Source organism: Anabrus simplex, chromosome 2 (genome assembly GCF_040414725.1).
Source record: "Anabrus simplex isolate iqAnaSimp1 chromosome 2, ASM4041472v1, whole genome shotgun sequence".
NCBI lineage: Eukaryota > Metazoa > Arthropoda > Insecta > Orthoptera > Tettigoniidae > Anabrus > Anabrus simplex.
In genome coordinates, this window is record NC_090266.1 from 560112130 (window position 1) to 560136252 (window position 24123).

Here is a 24123-nt window from a genome sequence, read left to right on the forward strand (position 1 = left end):
ATGTACACTGAATAACTTTGTGCCATGCTTCATGAGTGAATTGCAGCACACACATCATATTGACATCAAATTATTCAGAATTAAATGTTCTTTCCTTCACGTCTAAGAGTAAAGAAGGAATACGCAATAACGTCTGACTTTTCTGTTATTGAAAACCATAATTTATTTTTTTTAATTTATTTTCGAAATTTAATAATTATTATTTTGGGCTTAACCAATAACAATACGTCCTAGGTATGTTCATTTCTGAAATGCTCATAGTTTCCTCTATTAGTGTGATTTATTTTATTTTGATGTGTGTTAAACTGTTTACATGTTGAAATTTTGTAATTTGCTTTGGAAAATCACAAAAATTAGTCTGAGTGTCTTCGAGCAAACCCCTGCATATAGGCTGAGTGCCAAAGGGTTAAGTTTCTGATGTACTTTACGTGCCTTTTAGAGCACAGCAAGTTCAACCGATGTGGTGGCACAGTGGCTTTCGCCGCAACTTCACACTTCTGCACCCATGTTCAAATCCCGATGACTTTTTTTTTTTTTAATTTATTTATTTATTTACAACTACGACACAAATGATTTTGTTCAATGTATTTTGAAATATCATTGTTCTTTTTCCTCTATTAATGTTCTCTTTGGTGCGTGAGTTGCAATAAAAATACATGCATTGATTCATAATCAACTGCAAGGACCAGTTTTTGGAAAAATTATTGGTTATGCGTGGTTTGTTGCTAACTTACTGCCAAAACAGAAAATGTTCAGTAATGTTAACGTTTCTTTCCTACACAGAAATGTACACGTAGCGAACCCGTCTTCACACGATACTCCTGGCGTGCATTTTCTCTATGTTTCGAATATTTCTATGGTTGGTATCATCCAGAGAAATGTACCATATCACGAATTAAAACACAAAACGTTGTAATCCCCGAAAAATACCATATACTTGTTTGTATAATACATACATGTCACTTATTGGAAAACCCAGTTGTAATTTTACAATCAACATAATGCCCTTGTATCCACTAACTTCATAAAAAATATTTGTGTAGTAATAGTCACTGGACATAAGTAGACATATGAAACAAAACAAAAGAAAAATTCAATTCTTCAGGATTTGAAAAAGGAGCACAAAATTGTGTAGCCGCGGTGCCTCTGCACCACCACCTGTATTGAAATTGTTACGCACTAAAAGGCAGGTAATGCACATCAAAAACTTCAAGTCATTCTCTTGAAAATAGTCAAGTGTCTACAGGTAAGCCAAAACATGTGTTCACTTATATCGACCCCTTTTGATGTGCGAAGTTTCAGGGAAATCGGGTTGTTACATTTGGCAGGTTCCCCTCGTAAGTTAAATTTGAGGAAAACAAAGAAAAAATTGCACTGAATCGAGTTTTATTGTGAATAATCCCATTACGTGCACCTCATTATGGTACTAGCAAATACTCATTTATTCTGACTGAAATATCTCTCCTAACATGTTTTTAAAACGAAGACCTTTGAATGTGTTTTGCTCAAAATTAAGATTTGGCACACAGCTGCATGATGCATAACACCTTCCAATTTGTGTCCACTTGTTAATGAACTCGCACAGGAAGAAAAGAAGTACGGATATTTTCAACAGGACAGTGCCGCAGCCCATAACGCTCTTAATTCTATAGACACCAGTTCTTGATGACCCGATAATTAGTACCGGTTTATGATCCCCTCGATCAGCCCACCTACCCTAGTGTTGTTAATATCTTTTGGGAAATCTAAATGGCCAAGTTTCACGAAATTTTTCCCATACTATGAAAGAACTGAAGGCCAATAATTTGTTTAAATGATGTGAGGAATGTCTTACCACAGAGGGGGTTATCTCAAATAAATGTCGTAATAAACCCATATACACACAGAGCATTTTTAATATTATTATTCAAATCACAGAGACCACTTTGTTGTACTGTACTTGCTAAATGTCTTGATTTACCAGTAGAAATGCAACAGGCTCCGTACAGGGAAGTGTATGCGGGTTCTGCTGTATTCTAGTTTCCTCATTTTGTCACCTGCCTTTCCACACTGCAGTTGAGAGGGCCGGAAGTTTGCCAGCGGTAGAATAACTCAAAGTTTCCTCGTAAAATGAGAGTACTGTAGAACAGGTGTACAAGTCGCAAAGAAAGATAAGAAATCTCATACTTAAAACAACGCAGAATTATAAAATAAAAAAGGCCCCACATACCCAATCGGCAGGTGCAAAATTAACTGCTTCAGCGAAGTTGTATCCTTGGTTAAATCCAGCGTGGTAAGCTCTTGGGAATGTTACAACAAATTCTCCAGCCTGTTGATCAGTTCGGCATACAGGTACACCTGCAAGAAATGCAAACAGAGAATAACTTATCATTACCACTACTTTAATGTGAGGTTGACAAACAAACAAGGAAAACAAAGGCACGTTTGCTTCATGCTACGCTCTTGTTTTTGAACACACAGAAATTGATTTACAGTAGTTTTGTTCCAACATTTTACCTGAATGTACACGTAATTTACCAAGAGAAAAAGTTATTAAGTTCCCACTAGTTATCAACCAAGCGAAAAATAAAACTCTCTAGAGAATGATTTATTACATCACATTGCATGTGTTGGAAAACCAAACTTGATGCCAGTAATCAAGAAAGACACATGCTGCTCATTGAAAAAAGGAAACAAAAAGGAAGAACTGAAACTGTAAAGGTTTTTTATGTAACTGGCACTACAGCAGCTACACCTAACACAATTAAAGGGAGGAAAGTAAGTGCAATTACACCATACCTAAGACAATACACACACAATAAAACATCTGATGAACTATGCGGAACTCCGCCGATAACACTGGTAAATATCAGTAGGGGCAACTTGATGATGATAAACCAGGAACGTGGTGGAAAGGAAACTGGGAAACATTACCAAGGGCCTTGGAGGTGCGAAGGTTGTGGTTTTCCGAAAAGCCAACAGTGATCTCTTGTTTTCAAAATATTATTTACAAGATTGGCAATACAAATTAACTTCCGAAACAAATTTGCCAGTACACCAAATCTTGACATATACGTTCTTTGACAAATACAGTTTTAGATGTTCCTAGACAAGAGCTTTCCCTTAAGTTCAAAGAGTTAAGCAAATACATCTCAGTACAAAACAAATTCCAAAAATACAATACTGAAGGTAAGCGGAAGCACAAAATACTATTACATTTTAGAGCGATATCAAAACTTACTTTTCACATCCGATCAACAGAGTGGCGATTAGGGCAAACTCCTGTAATACACCAACGAAAACTAAATGGAACTTAAAACCGGTCAGAAAAAAAAAGCGCTTACCCTAAGGCAGCCCATGCTGGTACCGAGGAGACGTTCACGATGTCAAAAACTTCGGCAGGCTCGGCAGGCCAAGACCAAGACGGACCAGAGACTTAGACCTCTCACGAAATGCTGCCTAGCCCCTTTTAAAGAGAACTCTGGCCTTGGAGAAGCCAATCAGAACACAGGAGCTTGCGCGGATTTACCAATCACAACTCTTTTAGCGGTCGCGATCTCTGAACCATTTTCTCTAACACAAATGATCGTGATCCTTCCATTTCCAGAATAGTAAGAACATATTTCTTGAATGCGTAACTAACAAAGGCCAACACACCCTATTCAAAAATTCATGTCACAAACTTTCTGGACTGTTCCAGTAAATATAGAAATGTAATGTACTAGTTACAAATACAGTATATTACAAAAATATTTACACTGTACAGGTTAGGTAGTTAGGCCTACATGGAATACAAATAAAATATTCTATCACAACACACCAGGTCATACAGTAAGTACTACTTAAAAAGGTTTACAAATAAAATCCACTACAAACACTTCCCACTTCCAATATATTCTACACCTGTGTCATTTTAAATGCCACAATGACATAGATAGGTCTTATGGCGTGATGGGACAGGAAAGAGCTAGGAGTGGGAAGGAATCTACTCTGGTGTTTATTAAGGTACAGCCCCAGCATTTGCCTGGTATGAATATGGGAAACTACGGAAAACCATCTGCAGGGCAGCCGACAGTGGGGTTCGAACTAACTTCTCACAAATGCAATTAGACAGCTACATAACCCAAACCATCAGCCACGCACTTGTAAAGAAAGAATTAATTAATTTGAATTAATTACAGTCAGCAAGAGATGTAGTAGTAATTTTTTACCAAAACTCCATCTAGCCCATTTTATGAAGTGAAATTTAAAATAGTGCTGCTCACAAAAGGAAGAGAGTGAATATGAAAAATATCTGAAAAAGAAAACTATGACAGAATGGCATGTTTTGTTGTTCAAAGGACATCATCGCATTGTATCTAATAATATTTTCCTTTTTAAACTGATAACAGAAAGTTACTGACAAAACAAGGAAGCAGATATGATGCTAGAGATTCCATTAACCCATTGAGCCCTGCATATTTTTTGGATTGAAATTGCATTGGCGCTGGGATCATTTTGGAGGAAATATAGTGTCACTTCATATCATGAGAAATTTCTTACTTACAAGACCATTTAAGATTTAAATACATAAAAACAAAAGGCTTTCATACCACAAACTGCGGAACAAGGAATACTGTAAAACATTTTATTTTATTAGCATCACAGGACCGTATTCAGTCCGCCTAATGAGCTGTAACACAGTCTTCTCTTTGCACTTCCTCTTCGATTTCCACATCTATTTGTTCTTCAGGAGCGTTGCTCACACTAGTACTAATGTTACTACTAATTTTACTGAAAAAATTACATTCCTAATCATCATTACTTCCTAAAAGAGGTTATATATTGGTAAATATCAGTTCTATACTGGCAGCCATTATGTTTACAAGCGAATCTCAAAGCTGGAGATAGCCCACTTCAAACTAATATTACCAAGCACACTATCGATATATTGAAACGGGAATGCCCTGCAAGCATTCGCGTTCATGTATTTCTTGAGAAGAACGCACTAACACCCGACTGTATGGATTCAAAACGGCGCCGAGCGCGCAGGCATCATGGGGGGACAGCATCCAAGCAAGCGCTGCTACAGAGTGCCAGCCAAGGCCAAGTGATGTCACACCGAAAGTTCTATTCGATTCTATGGCATTTCATCATGAAAGGAAGGTTAAATTGTAATTTCGAGAACGTCACCTTGTAGGCCTGGACAACATTTGCCACTACCCAAAATTAAAATCGGCGGAAGGATGGCCGAGATATGAATTTTTTTTAAACCTCATATTTCCAGTCTCGCCGTCCGACCTTGAGCCATATAAGGGGGTCGCCAGCCTCGAGGAGATCAGAGTGTGTCAGGGCGTCACAGTGTGTGTCACAGTACTTCGTCATGAACCAGTCGTCTTGCTGATATGATACAGTTCATTACTCTGTCCGGCTAAGGACCGGGCTTTGAAAGTACGTAATAAGAGTGTTAAAAGCCTTCTCTGTGGACTAACTTCGCGTGTAAGCGAAAGCTTATTCACCGATAATATCGGTCTGTCGAGCCGAGTAACATTATTTCATTTTGTGAATTGTGTAATTGAAGAGACTGTATAGTAATCACTCGATATTTTGAAACTGTGCTTAAAGGACTTAGGGCATAAAGACTGTGCTTTAGTTGTTTCCTCTACAAGAGACTGTGTTAGGCTATTTCGTAAAATTGTGCCCTAGTGAAAGTACAATTCTTTTTATGGACAGTGTCAATTTGTTTCATAAAGGACAGTGCCAACCTTCCTTTTAAAGACTGTGTCAATTCACCCCGTGAAAAATCAGTGTCGACATTTTATTTCAGAAGACTGTGCCAACCTTCATTTTCAAAAGACTGTGTCAATCCATTTCACAGAACTGTGCCAACATTTACTTTCATAAAACAGTGCTGATATTTCCTTTCAGGGACTGTGCTGATTCGTGAAATACGGTACCTTTATTTCTATTCAAGGGACTATGTTAATTCCCCTCATAAAGGACTGTGTCTACATTTATCACCGAAAAGTTGTATTAAATTACGTGTAAAAATGTGCCTCAGAGGAAAATTTATCTCTGAGAAACTACGTGGGTGTTTTTTTTTTTGGTTAGGACTGAGTTGTAACAGAACTTGGTTCTTTTTCAGAGACTGTGTCATAAACTATTTCTTTTCTGTCTTTGCAGAAACTCAGATTTATTTCTACGTGTGGGTGCTAGAACATTGCATGTACTCATTAGAAACAGTGCAGAGACTGTGTCCAGAGGACTTAATTTATTTTCTTTTGCACTGAGATTAAGTGAAGTGGTAAACCATCGTATCTCGGAAAGTTACAGATTATTTTCATTGCCTAACACTTCAAGTTCGATACCGACTATTGCACGAACAATATTAATCATTCTCACAGAACTGTGATTTTCAATTCATCTCTTTTTTTCAAATGTGCATCCAACACCATTTATAGTGGAACTTATTCGGCCAGTAAACAGTGCCTCGCCATAATTTTCAGTGCAGTGCAGTAGAGAAGTGTCGTATCAGATTCTATAAACATTCTGTGTGAAAGTTTTACATCTCTCTGCTCCTTTCATGGGACTTAGTGGAATACAAAGCTAAACAACTATTCCATGCTGCACTATCGTCAGACGACCGCCCCAGGTTCGAGTCTCCGTCAACATCAAGGGCTAACAACCGCAGTGGGACGACGCCTTCTCCACATCTTTGAGAACATTCAAACTATTCGTCTGTAAAAGGTGATATTTCCATGCATTTTTGAATAAACTGCAAGTTCTACTTAAAGAATGAACTCGTTTCACTACTCTTCTCTCGTACTCTCTAAAGCATGAACCGTACACGCCTTGGCGTTAATCCATGCTCTCCACAAAGCTGAAATACGAGCGTTCCTGTTTCAATATATTAGCAACGAGCATATAACATTGCAAAGAAAGAGTCCCTACACAAATCAAAAATGCAACTCCCTCTGCCATCTATTGGGGAAAAGTTGAATACGTAGTAAAATGAGACAACGGAACAGTTACGTGGTCCGGTGTTTGGTGCACCGAGACGAAGCACGAAACGATTACGTGGCTCGGGCCCAATGAGTTAACTTAGTCCACCTTGGATAGTTGAAAGGAATTACAATAGAGTGAGTGCATCATTGAGATAAGTTCAAAAATATTTCCACATTTATATTGAACATAAATTTAAAATTATATTTATTCTTGTCAACAACAAGATGTAGCAGAAGCAGCCCTGCCCAAGAAGTGGCGCCCATACCTATGAGAGTCCCAGAGCCCACTGACCCAGTGTGTAGTATCTGGCAAGTGTGTCAGCTCAGAGTTACGAGCAAAGACCTGAACAGAATCTACAGTAGAGAAGATGGACTTTGGAACAGTGGAGATTGCAGAAGAGACAGCCCAGTACTCAGGGAATAGTAAGAGTACACTATTCATCAGCAGCATTTGATTCCCATGTTAGGGGCAGCCTGAATAACTGCTGGCAATAGCTCCAAAATACCTTTGGGAGTGGCAACCCCATCATAAGAATAGCCTAAAATGAGTGGTGGTAATTATCAGCCTCGAAAAAGGTTAGGGCATAACCTGCTAAAAGCGACACAGTTCTTGTGCTGGGGGAGTTGTGAAAAGTGGGAAACCAGCATTTTATATTATGAAGATGGGGGTAATCAATGTTATGACCCTGACAGGAAAATCAGAAGAGTTAATTGATTTTATGGAGGGGGAGAATGTTGCAATGATGGACCTGAGTGAGGTCAAGTGGAGGGGAAAGGGACTGAAGAGGATGAGCAGAGGAAACACCCTGTACTGGAGTGGAGGAGGTGAGGTAAAGAATAGAGTGGGAGCGATTGTTAAAATCTTGGATGAAAATATGGATAGGGTAGACTACATTAGTGATAGAATAATCTTAGTATGATGACACAAGAAGGAGTGAAGGATTTCATCCAAGTTTATGCACCCCAAACTGCAAACAGTGAGGAAAATATGGAGGAATTCTTGGAGACACTCAATGAAGTAATTACCGGCATGAAAGTGATAATCATGGGAGACCTCAGGCACAGGTTGGAAATGATAGAATTGGCAAAGAAAAAGTGATAGCTCCATTTGGATATGGAAAAAGAAATGGTGAGGGGGATAAGTTGACTAATTCTTGTGAGAGAAATGGAATGATTGTGGGTAACACATGGTTTAGAAGGAAGAATAGTAGAAAGTTCACCAGATATGGCTGTGGTGGAAGAAGGAAGAAAAACAGATATTGATAAATTTTTGGTAGAGAAAATAAAACATGAACAGTTGATGGATGTAACAGCACGACCAGGTGAGACATTTGATGGAGACCACACAGCAGTGGTGTAAAAATTGAAAACGGGTAAAATTGTGAGACTAAAATAAATAAGATAGAAGAAAATAAAAGTATGGAATTTAGAAGATAAAAGAACTCAGGAAAAATTTGAGGAGGAATTAAAACAGCATATCACTATATCAGAAATAGGAAGTGTAGAAGAAGAATGGACCAAATTTAAAAACACGTTTGTAAGCTGTGCAGAGAAGATTTGTGGCAGAACTTAGGCAAGAGTGAAGGAAAAGGAGACACCTTGGTGGAATGAGAAAGAGGTTGTTAAACAAAAGAAAGCAAGATTAAGTATCAGGAATTTAAAACAGTAAAAGAGTGGTAAATGAGGAAAAGAAAAAATGTTGGGAGAGATTGACACAAGAGTTGAAAAAGGATGTTTCATGGATTGATTTAAAAAAAAAAAAAAAAAAAAGAGAGAGAGAGAGAGAGAAAAGAAAAATCTACGAAAAACAAGTGAAGGAAGAGAGTGGAAATGTAATAACAGACCCAGAGGAGATAGAGAATAGGTGGAAAGATTTCAATAAACTCCTGAATGTGGGAAATGATGCAGAAGATAGTGAAGTGGTAAATGATCCCTATGGGAATCAACATCTATATCAAATGAGGATGATCCAGAACTGGAGAGCAATACTGCAATGGCAGAGGTGAAAATCCTCTCTACAGAACCAGAGAAACAAGGAAATACCATTTGGTCCTTGTTTCAATGACGGTGAAATCCTGACATTCACCTTGCCGCGGTAGAGAGGGGGCAACGACTGCATATAAAAATTATATTTTATATGCAGGCGGCTAACGAATGAAGGGACCGATTATCTCCTGGTATAAGGAGATTCCCTATACCAAGTGCCAACAGTCTCTTTGAGAGTGGATGAGCAGGTATGGGTAAGGGCACTCTATTGTCCTGGGGACAAGAAATTGTTCCCAAAGGCGGAGGAACCAGTTTGGTCAACGGCATTAGCATGCAAAAGGCAACGGGAAATCACTGCATTAAAGATCCTGGGAGATTTTACAATAAATTCACATGGCATGGCTGCAACATCAAGATCAGAGCTGGCCGTGTGGATTGTCTACCTCCGTCTGGAGAAACGTCTTAAGAAGAAGAGGTGAAAAGGGCTGTAAAACAAGTGAAAAAGGGAAAAGCAGCAGGGATGGAAGAGATGTGTGTGGAAATGATTAAGGCAGCAGGGACTATTGTTCTACATTGGCTAGAAAGGCTGCTAATGTGTATATGGAGGAAAAAGCAAGTACCTGATGATTGGTGTAAAGGTGTCGTCGCCTGCGTTAACTCGTTTCCGAGTAATTAACTTCTTCCAATAAATTCACATCTGTATGTGGATGTACTTTCGATGGTTGAGCAGACAAATTCCAGCATGAAATAAGCGTTCATACAGATTGCACAGAATTGTTGGAAGAAGGCGTGGCTGTGCTGCACCGAGTTTTCGTGCTTCTCCCCTGGCCTCTTCACGTCTGTGTCGTTCCCCTTCAAACACATCGATAGCAGCAAGGATGGTCAAGCGCCAAATTGTTTGGTCTTGAGTAAGCATGTCTCAGGTTTGTGGACTGAGACCTGTCATCTCAATAGTGTGCTTAAGCTGGTCCCTGTAGCAACTCACATGGGCTCCACAGGGTCTGGTCCAGAACAAAGTTCACCATACAGGATTTGGCATGAAAATCTGGTATCACTCATATGATTGACATAGCCCATCCATCTAAGATGATGTCTAATGATGGACGATGGTGTGCTCCTGGCAGGCGCTTTCTCAAGAACAGCAATGTTGGTGACCGTCTTCCCTTTTGGTCCTAAGGATGAATCGAAGTTTTTGTTGGTGGAAGCGCACAAGCTTTTACAAGTCACGTCGGTAAAGGGTCCAAATTTCACAACCATACAGTAATTTTGCAATGAAAACAGCGTGGTACACAATGAGTTTCGTCTTCACGGTCAGGTCTTTATTCATGAACACCCCATGTGATATTCGTCACAATGCTTTATGGGCAGAACCAATTCTCTTCTCCACATCAAGCTCACAGATACAGCGCACAGATGGTATACTACACAAGTATGAAAAGTACAAAATTTCCTCATTGTTGTTGTCAAACCAGTCTTGCCTCTTCTGCTTTACAAAACCAATGGTTTCCTCAGCTGACTTCGTGATTATCTTTTGCAGTGTGGCTCATTCTTCCTGAACGTCATTTGTGTTGACTGGATGAACTGTTAGCTGTATATTGGTCATACTGAAATTTTGTAGCAAAGGGTCATCCTGAAGTTTAATTGTGTTAAAACTTTCTTCTGGTCAAGATTTGGAGATTCCTACGTGGTTTAGGGCATATGGAGATCATGAGTTCACAAATAAGGAGTTTGTGATCAGTCCAACAATCATCAATATTTCTTGCTGTTCTTGTAATAAGTATGTCCTCCTTATAATACTGTATAATGACATAATCAAGAATGTGCAAATGCCTGGATCAAGGATGCAACCACATGGTCTTGAAGCGGTTAGGCAGTCGAAAATGAGTGTTGGTGCTGAGTTCATGTTCTGCACATAGACCAAGAAGCAACAGTCCATTTGCATGTCCTCAGGTAACGAGCATCAAATACTCTCTGAAGTTCCTGAGCTTTCTGTTGCCTCAGGTAAAGGTGTGATATTACCAGTATTTAAGAAAGGTGACAGAAAGTTTTGGGACAGTTATTGAGGAATTACACTGTTGTCGTAAGGAGCCAAAATAGAATGAGAGAAAGGGTGGAAAGGAATTTAGATGAAGAGCAGGATGGATTTTGACAGGGCAGGTCAACTACCGACCCTCCATTCACCACGAGATTTTTTAAAAATTTATTTTACGTCGCACTGACACAGATAGGTCTTATGGCGACAATGGGATACGAAAGGGCTAGGAGTGAGAAAGAAGTAACCTTGGCCTTAATTAAGCTACAGCCCCAGCATTCGCCTGGTGTGAAAAAGGGAAATCACGGAAAACAGTCTTCAGGGCTGCCAAAAGTGGGGTTCTAACAAAATATCTCTCGGATGCAAGCTCACAGCTGCACGCCCCTAACCGCACGGCCAACTCGCCTGGTCACCATGAGATCACTGATGGAAAAACAGTGGGAATATGGAAAAGATCTAGTGATGGCATTCCTTGATCCAGAGAAGGCATACAATAATGTTAAAAGGGGAATGGATGTGAAAGGCAATCAAGGAAACTGGTGAAAGCAATGTATAAGAATTGTTCCAGTTGTGTCCAGATTCCAGTGGGTAGAATGAATGGTTTACAATCCAAACTGGACTAAGACGGGGAAGTGTATTGCCTCCACTTATGTTTAAAAAAGTTATGGATGAAATTCTACAGGAAACAAAGACAAGATATGGAGGGTATATGAAAATAATATTGTTTGCAGATGACATAGGCGATCTGGAGAGTCAACACATGGGTGCCTTCCACATGGGCGCTTACCATCGACAGTGCAGTTGTATGCATCGCAAGCGACAGTACTATCTGGTGCTCTCAGGGTTTGGCTGTACCATTTCGGATGCCTTCTTGCATTTTTTCTTTAATGGGAGCAACTTCCATGCTCTGCCAGATTGTATCTTATGTGATCAAGAAGTGAAACTCCAAGAGACCAATGCGTATCTCCATTGTGTCCATGGCGCTCGGTGCTTTTCATGAGTGGTGAGCTCTTGGCCTCATACAATGCCGCTGGACGAAGTACAGTGTGGTACACCTTTGATGTGAGGTGGATTGGCACACATCTCTTGCAAAGCAAACCTGTAACTCCTCTGCGTCTAAATAATACTGCATTCACTCTAGCCGGCACTTCGTGATCACTGCCACCGTAACTTTGCAGGCAGAATTCTAAATGTGGGTAGCAGTTAGTTTTCAATACGTCTTGACCACGAATTGAGTCTGTGGATGTGCTCGGATTAGTTTCCAAATACTTGCTCCTCTTTACATCTAGGCGCAGGCTGTATTGTATTCAACATTCGCTCCATGTTTGAACAAAGCACTGTAGTTCTCTTTGGCTGTAGTCTTGAGTATGACGTTGTCGGCATACAGTACAGTCAAAGGAACATTCTCGTAAAGGTCACGTGAGATGGTATCCATAGCAAGTACGAAGAGCAGCGGTGACAAAGCTGCACAATGATGTACTCCTACTGTTACAGGGAAGCTCCCAGAGAGGCCAGCAGAGCAACTTACCCTGTCACAAGTATTCTCATAAAGCATCCGGACCCAGTCGATAAGCAGCTCTGCACACCATGGTCGCCCAACACATGACCAATGAGCTGATGTGGAACACGATCAGACGCTTACTCCAGGTCGAGGACTGCAAGGTGTAATGGTTTATTCTTTTCTCAATGTTTTTCAGAAGTAGGTGTGCCTTGAAGGCTGCATCAGAAGTACCGATTCAACTACACTGGTTGATAGCTATAATGACAATGCCTTAGAAGTGCAAGGTCGATAATCCGCTCTAAGACTTTCTCACATGACACAAGAAAAGGACCGGTCTGCTGGGTCACCGTTGTTCTTAAATATGGGCACTGTTATGCTTATTGGCCAGTCACTGGATCATTACCCAATTATAAATTGCCTAGTATTCCAACCCAATATTCTGTTAATCAAAAGAAAGAAGGCAATGAAAAATTTGTTGCAGGTCTTGAGGATTATGTGATATGGTCTTCCAATTCCAATATTTACACTTGTATTAGACCCCATTTTTTCACCCCACTTCTACAGAGAGAGAGAGGGAGAAAAAGAAAAGTAAAGGGGGGTCCAATATGCGACAACCTCAAATTTTGTGCAGTGAAGACATGACTTCTAGACTATAAAGAGCTATAAATTGTACAAATAAAAAATCTACACTATTCTTTAACAAACATATGAATGCATAAGAATTATACTGGTTATTTTTGTTGGAAGGTAGTTAATGTAAAAGGACAATAAATGGTGAACACTACTATTAGGCCTAAATATAAAGTAAATATAGTCCGTTTTAATTACTCATATCACATCATTCGTTTCATCTCATTAATTCCTCTGATTAGGTTGACATCAGGAAGGGCATACGGTCATAAAAACTTGCTACAAAGATTAGTCTCGCTTCATACTCGACCCCGTGGAGGAAAGGGATACGGGTATCGTATCATCATATTATGCAATATTGATACAAAAGAACTTCGTGGCCTGTCATTTGTCTCTGTCACATGAGCAGTAGGCCTGCCACACAGTAAACATGAGCACAGCTATCATCTGAATTATCATCTTGGGCCGCCAATTCCCTGCTATCGGAGTGTCGTCATTCCAAGTGACATCTTCACAGCCATCTCATCAACCATGCACTGCAATCAAGAGCATTCAAAGTCCCGTCTTTTTAAACTTTTAAAAATAGTTTCCTTCCCAACTATAGAGTCCAAACAGTGAGAATCTATTCCCAAATGGTTTCTGGAAATGGTCTCTGATATTCCCAGTTGGTGTATATGTAGCAGAAGCCATTCCTTCTGAATAAAGCCATGCTGTAGAAAGCGTGCCAAACAACCAGCAGATAACTAGCGTATGTTACAAATTGTACTTCCAAATGTAATACGAGGACAGTTTGAAAAGTTCTCGGAATCGCCGCTAGATGTCAGTGCTAGAGCAACGAGGTTCCCGCGCAATTATCACACATCCTCTGTGAGTGAACACGTGCCGCGTCAGTGCTCTAGCTGCAGGAGTGTGGTACTGACGACTCTTTGTTGTTGTTCCCGCGTAGTGATTTGTGACAATGGGAAAACCTGAGATTCGAGCAGTGATTAAATACTTTGTAAAGAAAGGTATGAAAGCAAAGGAAATTCATGCCGAATTTTAAAACACACTGGGGGACTCTGCTCCTTCATTTTCAACTGTTGCCAAGTGGACCAGCGAGTTGAAATTTAGTCGGGAGAGCTTGGATGATGATCCGCGTAGTGGATGGCCAAAAAGTGTTACGACCCCAGAATTTATCGCAAAAGTGCATAAAATGATTATGGAGGATTGTCGACTGAAAGTGCGGGAGTATGCTGAAGCTGTAGGGATGTCTTCTGAATGGGTATATTATATTTTAACCGAAGAATTGGGTATGAAAAAATTATTCGCAAGATGGGTGCCGCGGCTCGACATTGGACAATAAACGCACCAGACTGGAAATGTCCGAAAAACGTCTGGCCCATTTTCAGTGCAACCAATAAGATTTTTTGCGCCGGTTTGTGACTACAGATGAAACATGGGTCCACTACTATACCCCAGAGACACAACAGCAGTCAAAGCAGTGGAAACATGCCGATTCACCACCACCAAAGAAAGCAAAGGCAGTGCGTTCGGCCGGAAAGGTCATGGCCTCAGTTTTCTGGGATGCAAAAGGCATTCTGCTGATAGATTATCTTCCTACTGGCCAAACAATTACGGGGCAATACTATGCAAACCTCTTAGACCAACTACAGGAAATGATACGCGAAACAAGGCCTGGTTTGGCAAGGAAAAAGGTCATCTTACATCAGGACAACGCCCCGCCGCACACAAGTGTTATTGCAATGGCAAAACTTCATGAACTGGGGTAGGGTACGAATTGTTGCCACATCCACCTTATTCACCTGATCTGGCACCATCAGACTGTCATCTATTTCCCAAGCTGAAAATTTTCCTCGGTGGACGGAGATTTTCTACAAAGGAAGAACTGACAACCGAATTGGAGAGGTATTTTGCAGGCCTGGAGGAATCTCATTTTCGAGATGGGATCAAGGCATTGGAACATCGCTGGACCAAATGCATTACCCCACAGGGAGACTATGTTGAAAAATAAAAGCAGTTCCACCGAGGTAGGATACTTAATTCTAGTACATTCTGAGAACTTTTCAAACCACCTACGTACATAGTGACTGGAAGCATTCTTTTGATAACTGCGGCTGTTGAAAGCCAGAAGTATATTTCATGCTTGCTTTCTACATTTATCACATCAGGATTTACCTAAACAGCTGTAAATGAGATAAGAGAACCACATTGTTACATTGTTTAGGTTAGGTATGCTATCAAGTGACCAGATAGTGCCAAACGTTCCACGACGGAAAGAATAAAAATAAGCAACAGGAAAGTTTGCCGCATTTATGTATCTACAGGTGAGGCGGTAACGAGTTTTATTATTATAATATTTGATTTCGTACGTTCGTTGTCTCTATTTTAAATAATAATAATAATAATAATAATAATAATAATAATAATAATAATAATAATAATAATAATGTTACTTGTTTTACGTCCCACTAACTAATTTTTAAGGTCTTCAGAGATGCCGAGGTGCCGAAATTTAGTCCCGCAGGAGTTCCTTTTACGTGCCAGTAAATCTACCGACACGGGGCTGTCGTATTTGAGCACCTTCAAATATCACCAGACTGAGCCACGATTGAACCTGCCAAGTTGAGGTTAGAAGGCCAGCGCCTTAACCGTCTGAGCCACTCAACCCGGCATTTAAAAATTAACGCATACCCTAGTATGTTTTGTTTGGAGTCTCCAAAAATCGTTAAAAGTAAGTGGGGGACAAAATAATAATAATAATAATAATAATAATAATAATAATAATTATTATTATTATTATTATTATTATTATTATTATTATTATTATTATGTTAGGTACGTTGAAGTGTAAAACAATTGTTAAAATTGGATAGTTTTTATCACGTTTTAAACTTATTTCTCTCCATAAAATACCTATATTTACCAGAGTCATGAGATATTAAAAGATGAATTTGTTAATAATCTCGCCTGCTATATTAATAGCAACAAACCTGAATATTATTTTCTAAAGTAAAGTTAACTCGTTTCCCCATTCTGAGGTGATGCAGCTCTTTTTAGATACGCCCCGAGTGGAGGAGTTACATGTACCATTTTTACTGCATATCAACCTTCCTGCCATTCATAAATCTCTGGCAGTACACAGGGAATCGAACTCAGACTCCCGAGAACGGCAGTTAACTGTGCAAACATAATGCTGGCGGACATTCTTAACTGCAATACACAAGATGTGCCATTCCACTATTCCAGCAATTAAGCTCAATCGAATTAAGACAGCCGCGATTACTAGTAATGAACAATGATAGTTGAATATTTTATTTATGGATCCACCATTTCGATACAAGGTTGCGCAATATGTTGCACTATATCTCCTTTTGGAACTAGTTTCAACCTAACTGTAGGCCGTCATCAGCCATAACACAAATCACACAATTACATTGAGTAAATTAAAACAATGTAACTCAAATGCATTCTGTTAAAAGTTCAATGGATTACAATTTATATAGACAGCTAAGAATAAATTATAATATTAGTTTACAGGTATTTACATTAACTGAACCGATATAAATATATACAGCACTTGTTTCATGACATAACCTCACAAACAGCGTGATCATGTATGTACATATGATGCAATAATAATAATAATAATAATAATAATAATAATAATAATAATAATAATAATAATAATAATAATAATAATAATTCGAGCTATATATCTGCATTAGTCCACCCATGGGTGAGAGAATATTGTTTTCAAGTTATATCTGTTAGCGCACTTGGGTCAACCATAACCTTACACAAATATCCTCTACTGACAACAAATTACAAACTACACAAGCTCATCGTCGTAGTAATGCAGCAGTGGGATTTAGGTGTAATATTAGATACCAAATTACAATTTCAAACCCACACACAAACATATAGTCAAGGCTATGAAATTACAATACAGTCAACCACCGATATATCGCCTACCTCAATTATGGCCTACAATGACCAACGAACGGATATTCCTGACAAATGTAGCAAAGTAACTAGCTCAGTATACACTAAAACCTCTCTATAGTGGACACCTTAATGATAAAAAAACTGTCTGTTATGAAAGAGTGTCCGCTCGAGTGTGGGTATGAAACCGGAACAAATAAACTTAAGTTGGAACACAATAACCCATGTATTGTACGAGATACAACTCTCGTAAATAATTGTACATAGTATTGAACAATATACTGTACTAACATGAGAAAGTTGTAGATGTGCTGCGGCAGCTGCGATGTATCAAAGAGAGAAAAACACTTCTATGGAAACCTCTATAGAGCATACGGTACACTACCACCAACTTAAAAAAAAAAAAAAAAACAATCACTCCACAAGCCTCTAAAAATTTGAAAAACTTGAGAAATTGCTTACTCCCTAGTCTAGTCATAAATACTGTCACAAAGTTTGAAGCTGTACTGTATAACCAACCAGTTTTCCAGGTAGCAAGCAACCATTGGACTTAAGGTTAGCCCTGACAGGTGTGTGTTCAACAGTGAAAGAGAAAAAAGAGAAAGAAAATCTTCTTTGCTTAAGCATGGAGTGGAGTGATTACAAAAACAGTCTAGGTGTAATTGCCTTGCAGAGGGTTGAAATGCCACCAGCTGAGATTTTCTAAACCTTGAAAACACTGAAAATCAGCAAGAGATTCGTCTACTGGACAATCCAGCGATTCATTGAAGACAGTATGAAAGATCGCCCGAGGGTTGGTCGTCCTCACGGTGTGAGAACAATGGCAGCCCGTATAGGTCCAAATCCTGCCTGGAAGAAGAAGATACTGGCACAAGAGCTCAACATTTTGTCACGAACAATATCCAGGGTACTTTCTGACGACCTTGAACGTAGAGCTTATCGGCGGAGTACTGGACATTTCCTAACACCGCAACTAAAACAGCAGAGGAAACTTAAATCAAACCAGCTCCTGTAGCGGTGCACCAACAATGGATATCGGAGAAACTTTTTTTTTTTTGCTAGTGGCTTTACATCGCACCAACACAGATAGGTCTTATGGCGACGATAGCATAGGAAAGGCCTAGGAGTTGGAAGGAAGCGGCCATGGCCTTAATTAAGGTACAGCCACACCATTTACCTGGTGTGAAAATGGGAAACCACGGAAAACCATCTTCAGGGCTGCCAACAGTGGGATTCGAACCCACTATCTCCCGGATGCAAGCCAACAGCCGCGCGCCTCTAAGCGCATGGCCAACTCGCCTGGTAGTAACCATTTTACCGATGAGAATGATAGGTTCAACTGACAGAACGATACGGTTTTACTTTTTACAAAACCTTTAGTTTATTATCTACCTAATCAATACAGTTCACTCTCAAACAGTACTTGTTTCGACCATACAGAGCAGTCATCCTCAGCTATTAATCAAATTAGTATTAGGACATAGTGATGTCATAAACGAAGGGGTGGGGGGTGGCGAGGTTAACTTCCTGAGTTAAGGCTACAAATATAAACACATAAATTAATGCACTAGTGTACACATTAAAAGTCCACATATTAAACATTTGATATATGGTCAAGTGGATTTGAATAAAAAAATTAGGTCACAATATTAATGACACTTAAAATTATTTCAAAACTGCACTTGTGTCGAAGAAAAGATGACACAAAAAAAAATTAGGGCCATTGTTTATTAGTAGTCCCATCATGGATCATAGTAAAATATGGATTATAAGAAAATGAGCACAGTATTGTTGAAATTAAAATGGATTAATTGTTGCTGTGCCTGTCAACACTGTATCACTGATATCCAAAAGAGAAAAGAAAGAAAATTACTTGATGAATTGAAAGAAAATCAAGGGACTGAATGATAAAGGGAAAAGGCTTGCCCTTCAAGGTTGCAGTGGTGCACCTAGCGTAAGCGTAAGTATTTAACATTAAGAATTTCATTCTTCAGGTTCCGTATTGAATCAAGATTCACAATAGAGAAATGGGAAAGTTAATATCCACCTTTTCAATACAATACATTACGTGAAGGTTTACATTTAAAAATAAATAAATAAACGTGATGTTTTAAATGTAAACCTTCACGTAATATATTGTATTGAAAAGGTAGATAATCTTTCCCATTTCTCTATTGTAAGTGTAAGTGTCGACTACAGCTATGAATTAGTTGTGATATAGCCGAGGAGGAAGCAGAAGGAAGGGGCGGGAGAGCTGAGGTAGAGAGCGAAAAGAGAGGAGAAAGGTGGAATGAGGAAGGCATGAAAGGATGAGAACTGTTAGGAGAATCATTCGAACGACTGTGACTTGTATTGAACATTTTAGCGTGATACTTGGATGCTAAGGGAATAACTGACTCAAAGAAGACAGTTTTTTCAGAAATTTCAATCATATTAAAAGTAGGATTAGAAAACTGGTCAAGAGATATACAGTACCCTTCTAGGATATTAAGAAAAAGGCCTTTTTTGACTGAAAGAGAGTATGTCCAAATCTTGTTGGGTGATTGGCCTCATGAACATGTAATCCCAAAGCCGAGAATCTATTATGCTTGACAGTGTTTACATGCTCCAAATTCTGAGTTATGAAACTTCTCACTGTCTGATCGATATACGTACTGCTGCAATCAAAACATTTCAATCTATACACACCTGAGCACGAGAATTTGTTAACTGGATTCATTCAACTAGGATTATAAAATTTACGAAAACTGTTTGAGTTCCTGAATGCTAATTGAACACAATTTTTTAAAAGGTTGTTTAAGTGGTGAATACTATAACTATCGTGTGTAAAAACAGCATATTGTGACTGTGGTTTTGATTTTTTAATTAGATTTGATTTAGATTTGTATTTAAGCTAATTAATATGTTTATTAATAAATTCTAAGCTGAAACGGTTAGTGAAGGCTATGTGCTGAATGACATTTAGTTCTTCTGCAAGATCAGACTGGGAAATAGGAATACTGAATGCTGTGATACGAGGCCTTTTTGTGCAAGATAGGATGTACAGAATTTGCCCTGGTGCGGTTGTCATTAGCAAGATCTCAATATCCAAAAGCTTCAATGGTTCCCTGTTCAAGTTCACTGCAACATAAAATAAGACTGATCCACGCCACAGGATGATGTTCATCCTAATTTTCAACGTTTTTTATGCACTATGTTATATAAGATGCATAATGTGGTTCTAACTACATCAAGACCTTGTGTATCAACACATCAAAGTACAATTTTAAGACTTAAGTGATTAGCTTGCCAGTAATATGAGTGATTATGTACGACTTGACAGTTGCACTTTCTATTCATATTTTAATTTGATGTTCTAGACTCTAATGAGTCATGCACTAGTTTCCCCACGGATTTTAATTCCACTGATCTTTTTAATATTTCAGTGTAAATGATTAAGTACTGATGGTATTAGCTGAAGATGTCCACTAAGTGGACGAAACATGTACGATATTTCATTTATTCACAAAATACTGTGTGCCAGTATTTATGGCTAGACTAGGATTAATAATTCAGACAAAATTAAAATCCAGAAAGTGGACAGGCATCCGCATCTTTCACAGGTGATGCACACGTCGCAAGGGCGCCTGCAGGATCTTTTCCGGAGGGGTGGGGGCACATTAACAATTTTCTACAATGCAAAAACCAATATAACATCAGCAACATTAAATTGTTTACAGAAATTTCCGGTTATAACAGATACTAGATGACTCAGTAAGTTCAGTTTATGAAATAATCTGGTATGATATTAAACCAATTGAATCAACCTTTTTAGAATTCCAGAGAGGAGAGGGAAGCAAGATTAGTTTAAAAATTACTGTAGTGTACTGTACAGTAGTATACGAGTAATATCCTATTAGAATTTAGTGTGCTTATTTTATTATTGTAAAATATTTGTGTAGTACTGGTGTGGTAGAGGTATCCGTAGAAACTCTTACTAAAATATTGTTGAAATTAGGATAGGCTTAATTGCAGTTTGGAATTGTGTAGTTCTTGTGTATTACTTTCGATATTCAGTAATTAACAGCAGCTTTTATCCTGTTAGGGGTTGTAGGATATAAAAAAAAAAAAAAAAAAAAATAGAGCACGACTAAGTAGTATTGTAGTGTAGTCGTATATTAATTACCTTATTGTTGTGTACTATCCCAGACAATATATCCCTCCATTCATTTTTTTTTTTGCAAATAAGTTATTTTATTTTTTAATTTAAAATTTTCCCCCGTAAAGAATGGCTAAGGAGCGCGAGTGTACTTATTGTGGGTGTGGTGAGGCATTGAGGGAGATAATTAGGATTCTCACTGAAGACGGGAAGGAAGATAGGACTCCCTCAAACAATGTACAGGTTACAGTAGGTGTACAAGAGGGAGGGGAAGGAAAGGGAGGAGTTGTAGAAGACGGGTGGTCTAATGTTCTAAGGGGAAGGAGATTGCAGGCCAAGGGCTCTATTCAGGATCAGAATTCAGGACAGGTGTCTGTGCGAAATCGGTACGAGTCACTCCAGGTAGAACAACAGAGGGAAGATGAGGGACAGGGAACTGTTGCTGAGATGCATGGAAGTAGGAGGAAGGGAAAAGGTAGGAAAGGGAAATGTAGAGTAGAGGATAGGAAAAGACAGGTGGAACAGGGTCATGGGAAGGAGAAAAGGGAGGAGGAAGTAGTTTCTGCAGCTATCAGGAAAGATAGGACTGACCAGGAGGGGAGGGGATCAAATGAGGTGGGTAGGGTTGAGGCTCTGGTCATGGGGGATTCCATCGTTAGACACGTGGGGAAAGTGTGTGGAGGAAAGGGAACCAGGGTAGAATGTTATCCAGGAATTAGGTTGAGGCAGATGTTGAGGAAAGTAGAAGAGAGGGAGGAGGGGAAGGAGAAGGTGGTAGTGTTTCACGTTGGTACCAACAACGTAAGGCAAGCTGATATAAGTACCAACATAGTTGGATATGTGTGGGATCTGGTAAATGCAGCACGGGTGAACTTTAAGAAAGCGGAGATTGTTATTAGTGGAATACTGTGTAGGAGGGATACTGACTGGAGGGTGATTGGGGATTTAAATGAGACTATGGAGTGGGTATGTGGGACACTGGGAGTGAAATTTTTAGATCCTAATGGGTGGGTAGGAGAAAGGGATCTGCGCTCGGATGGCCTTCATTTAAACCACAGTGGTACGTATAAGTTAGGAAATTTGTTTGGAAGGGTAATAGGGAGGTACATTCAGGGAAACGGGATAGCCTAGGGAGCGGTGATAAGGGAACAGGGAACTGGAAATCAAGTAGGGATGACATAAAATTGTTAGTGTTGAACTGTAGAAGCATTGTAAAGAAAGGAATAGAATTAAGTAATTTAACAGATATATATTTACCAGATACTGTAATAGGAGTTGAATCATGGCTGAGAAATGATATAATGGATGCAGAAATTTTCTCACGGCATATTATTATTATTATTATTATTATTATTATTATTATTATTACTGGAGTGTGTATCGTAGAGATAGGATCGGAAAGGTAGGAGGGGGAGTTTTCATTCTGGTGAAAGAAGAATTTGTAAGCTATGAAAAAGTTAAAGATGAGACACATGAAATTCTAGGTGTAAGGCTCATTTCTAAAGATAATAGGCAACTTGATATATTTGGAGTGTACAGATCGGGAAAGGGTAGCACTGATGCGGATTCGGAATTATTTGATAGGATAGTCAGCTATGTGGGAAACGACATGGAAAGAAATGTGATTGTAGCGGGAGATCTGAATTTGCCAGATGTCAATTGGGAAGGAAATGCGAACGACAGGAAGCATGACCAACAAATGGCAAATAAGTTAATATGGGAAGGACAGCTGATTCAGAAAGTGATGGAACCAACCAGAGGGAAAAATATTTTGGATGTGGTGCTGATAAAACCAGATGAGCTCTATAGGGAAACTGAAGTAATAGATGGTATTAGTGATCATGAAGCTGTTTTTGTGGTAGTTAAAAATAAATGTGATAGAAAGGAAGGTCTTAAAAGTAGGACTGTTAGCCAGTACCATATGGCTGATAAAGCAGGTATGAGGCAGTTTCTAAAAAGTAACTATGATCGGTGGAAAACGGTAAATAAAAATGTAAACAGACTCTGGGATGGGTTTAAAGAAATTGTTGAGGAATGCGAAAACAGGTTTGTACCTTTAAGGGTGGTAAAGAATGGTAAAGACCCACCTTATTATAATAGAGAAATAAAGAGACTAAGAAGGAGGTGCAGACTGGAAAGAAATAGAGTTAGAAATGGCTGTGGAAGTAAGGAGAAATTGAAGGAACTTACTAGAAAATTGAATCTAGCAAAGAAGGCAGCTAAGGATAATATGATGGCAAGCATAATTAGCAGTCATAAAAATTTTAGTGAAAAATGGAAGGGTATGTATAGGTATTTTAAGGCAGAAACAGGTTCCAAGGACATTCCAGGAATAATTAATGAACAAGGGGAGTGTGTATGTGAGGATCTTCAAAAGGCAGAAGTATTCAGTCAGCAGTATGTAAAGATTGTTGGTTACAAGGATAATGTTGAGATAGAGGAAGAGTCTAAGGCCAAAGAAGTAATAAAATTTACGTATGATAACAATGACATTTACAATAAGATACAAAAGTTGAAAACTAGAAAAGCGGCTGGAATTGATCAGATTTCTGGGGATATACTAAAGACAATGGGTTGGGATATAGTACCATATCTGAAGTACTTATTTGATTATTGTTTGGCCGAAGGAGCTATACCAGATGAATGGAGAGTTGCTATAGTAGCCCCTGTGTATAAAGGAAAGGGTGATAGACATAAAGCTGAAAATTACAGGCCAGTAAGGTTGACATGCATTGTATGTAAGCTTTGGGAAGGCATTCTTTCTGATTATATTAGACATGTTTGTGAAATTAATAACTGGTTCGATAGAAGGCAATTCGGTTTTAGGAAAGGTTATTCCAATGAAGCTCAACTTGTAGGATTCCAGCAAGATATAGCAGATATCTTGGATTCTGGAGGTCAAATGGACTGTATCGCGATTGACATGTCTAAA

The 24123-nt window shown here is 39.0% G+C and overlaps 1 protein-coding gene across 1 annotated transcript in view; it reads right to left on the bottom strand.

Moving 5' to 3' along the window:
* Positions 1-24123, bottom strand: part of LOC136864226 (lysine-specific demethylase 5A) — an 843789-nt gene that overhangs the window by 540243 nt on the left and 279423 nt on the right. Inside the window, exon 12 of the mRNA XM_067140948.2 lies at positions 2210-2337. Within this exon, the coding sequence (XP_066997049.2) occupies positions 2210-2337 (128 nt within the window). The remainder of the gene's footprint in view (positions 1-2209; positions 2338-24123) is intronic.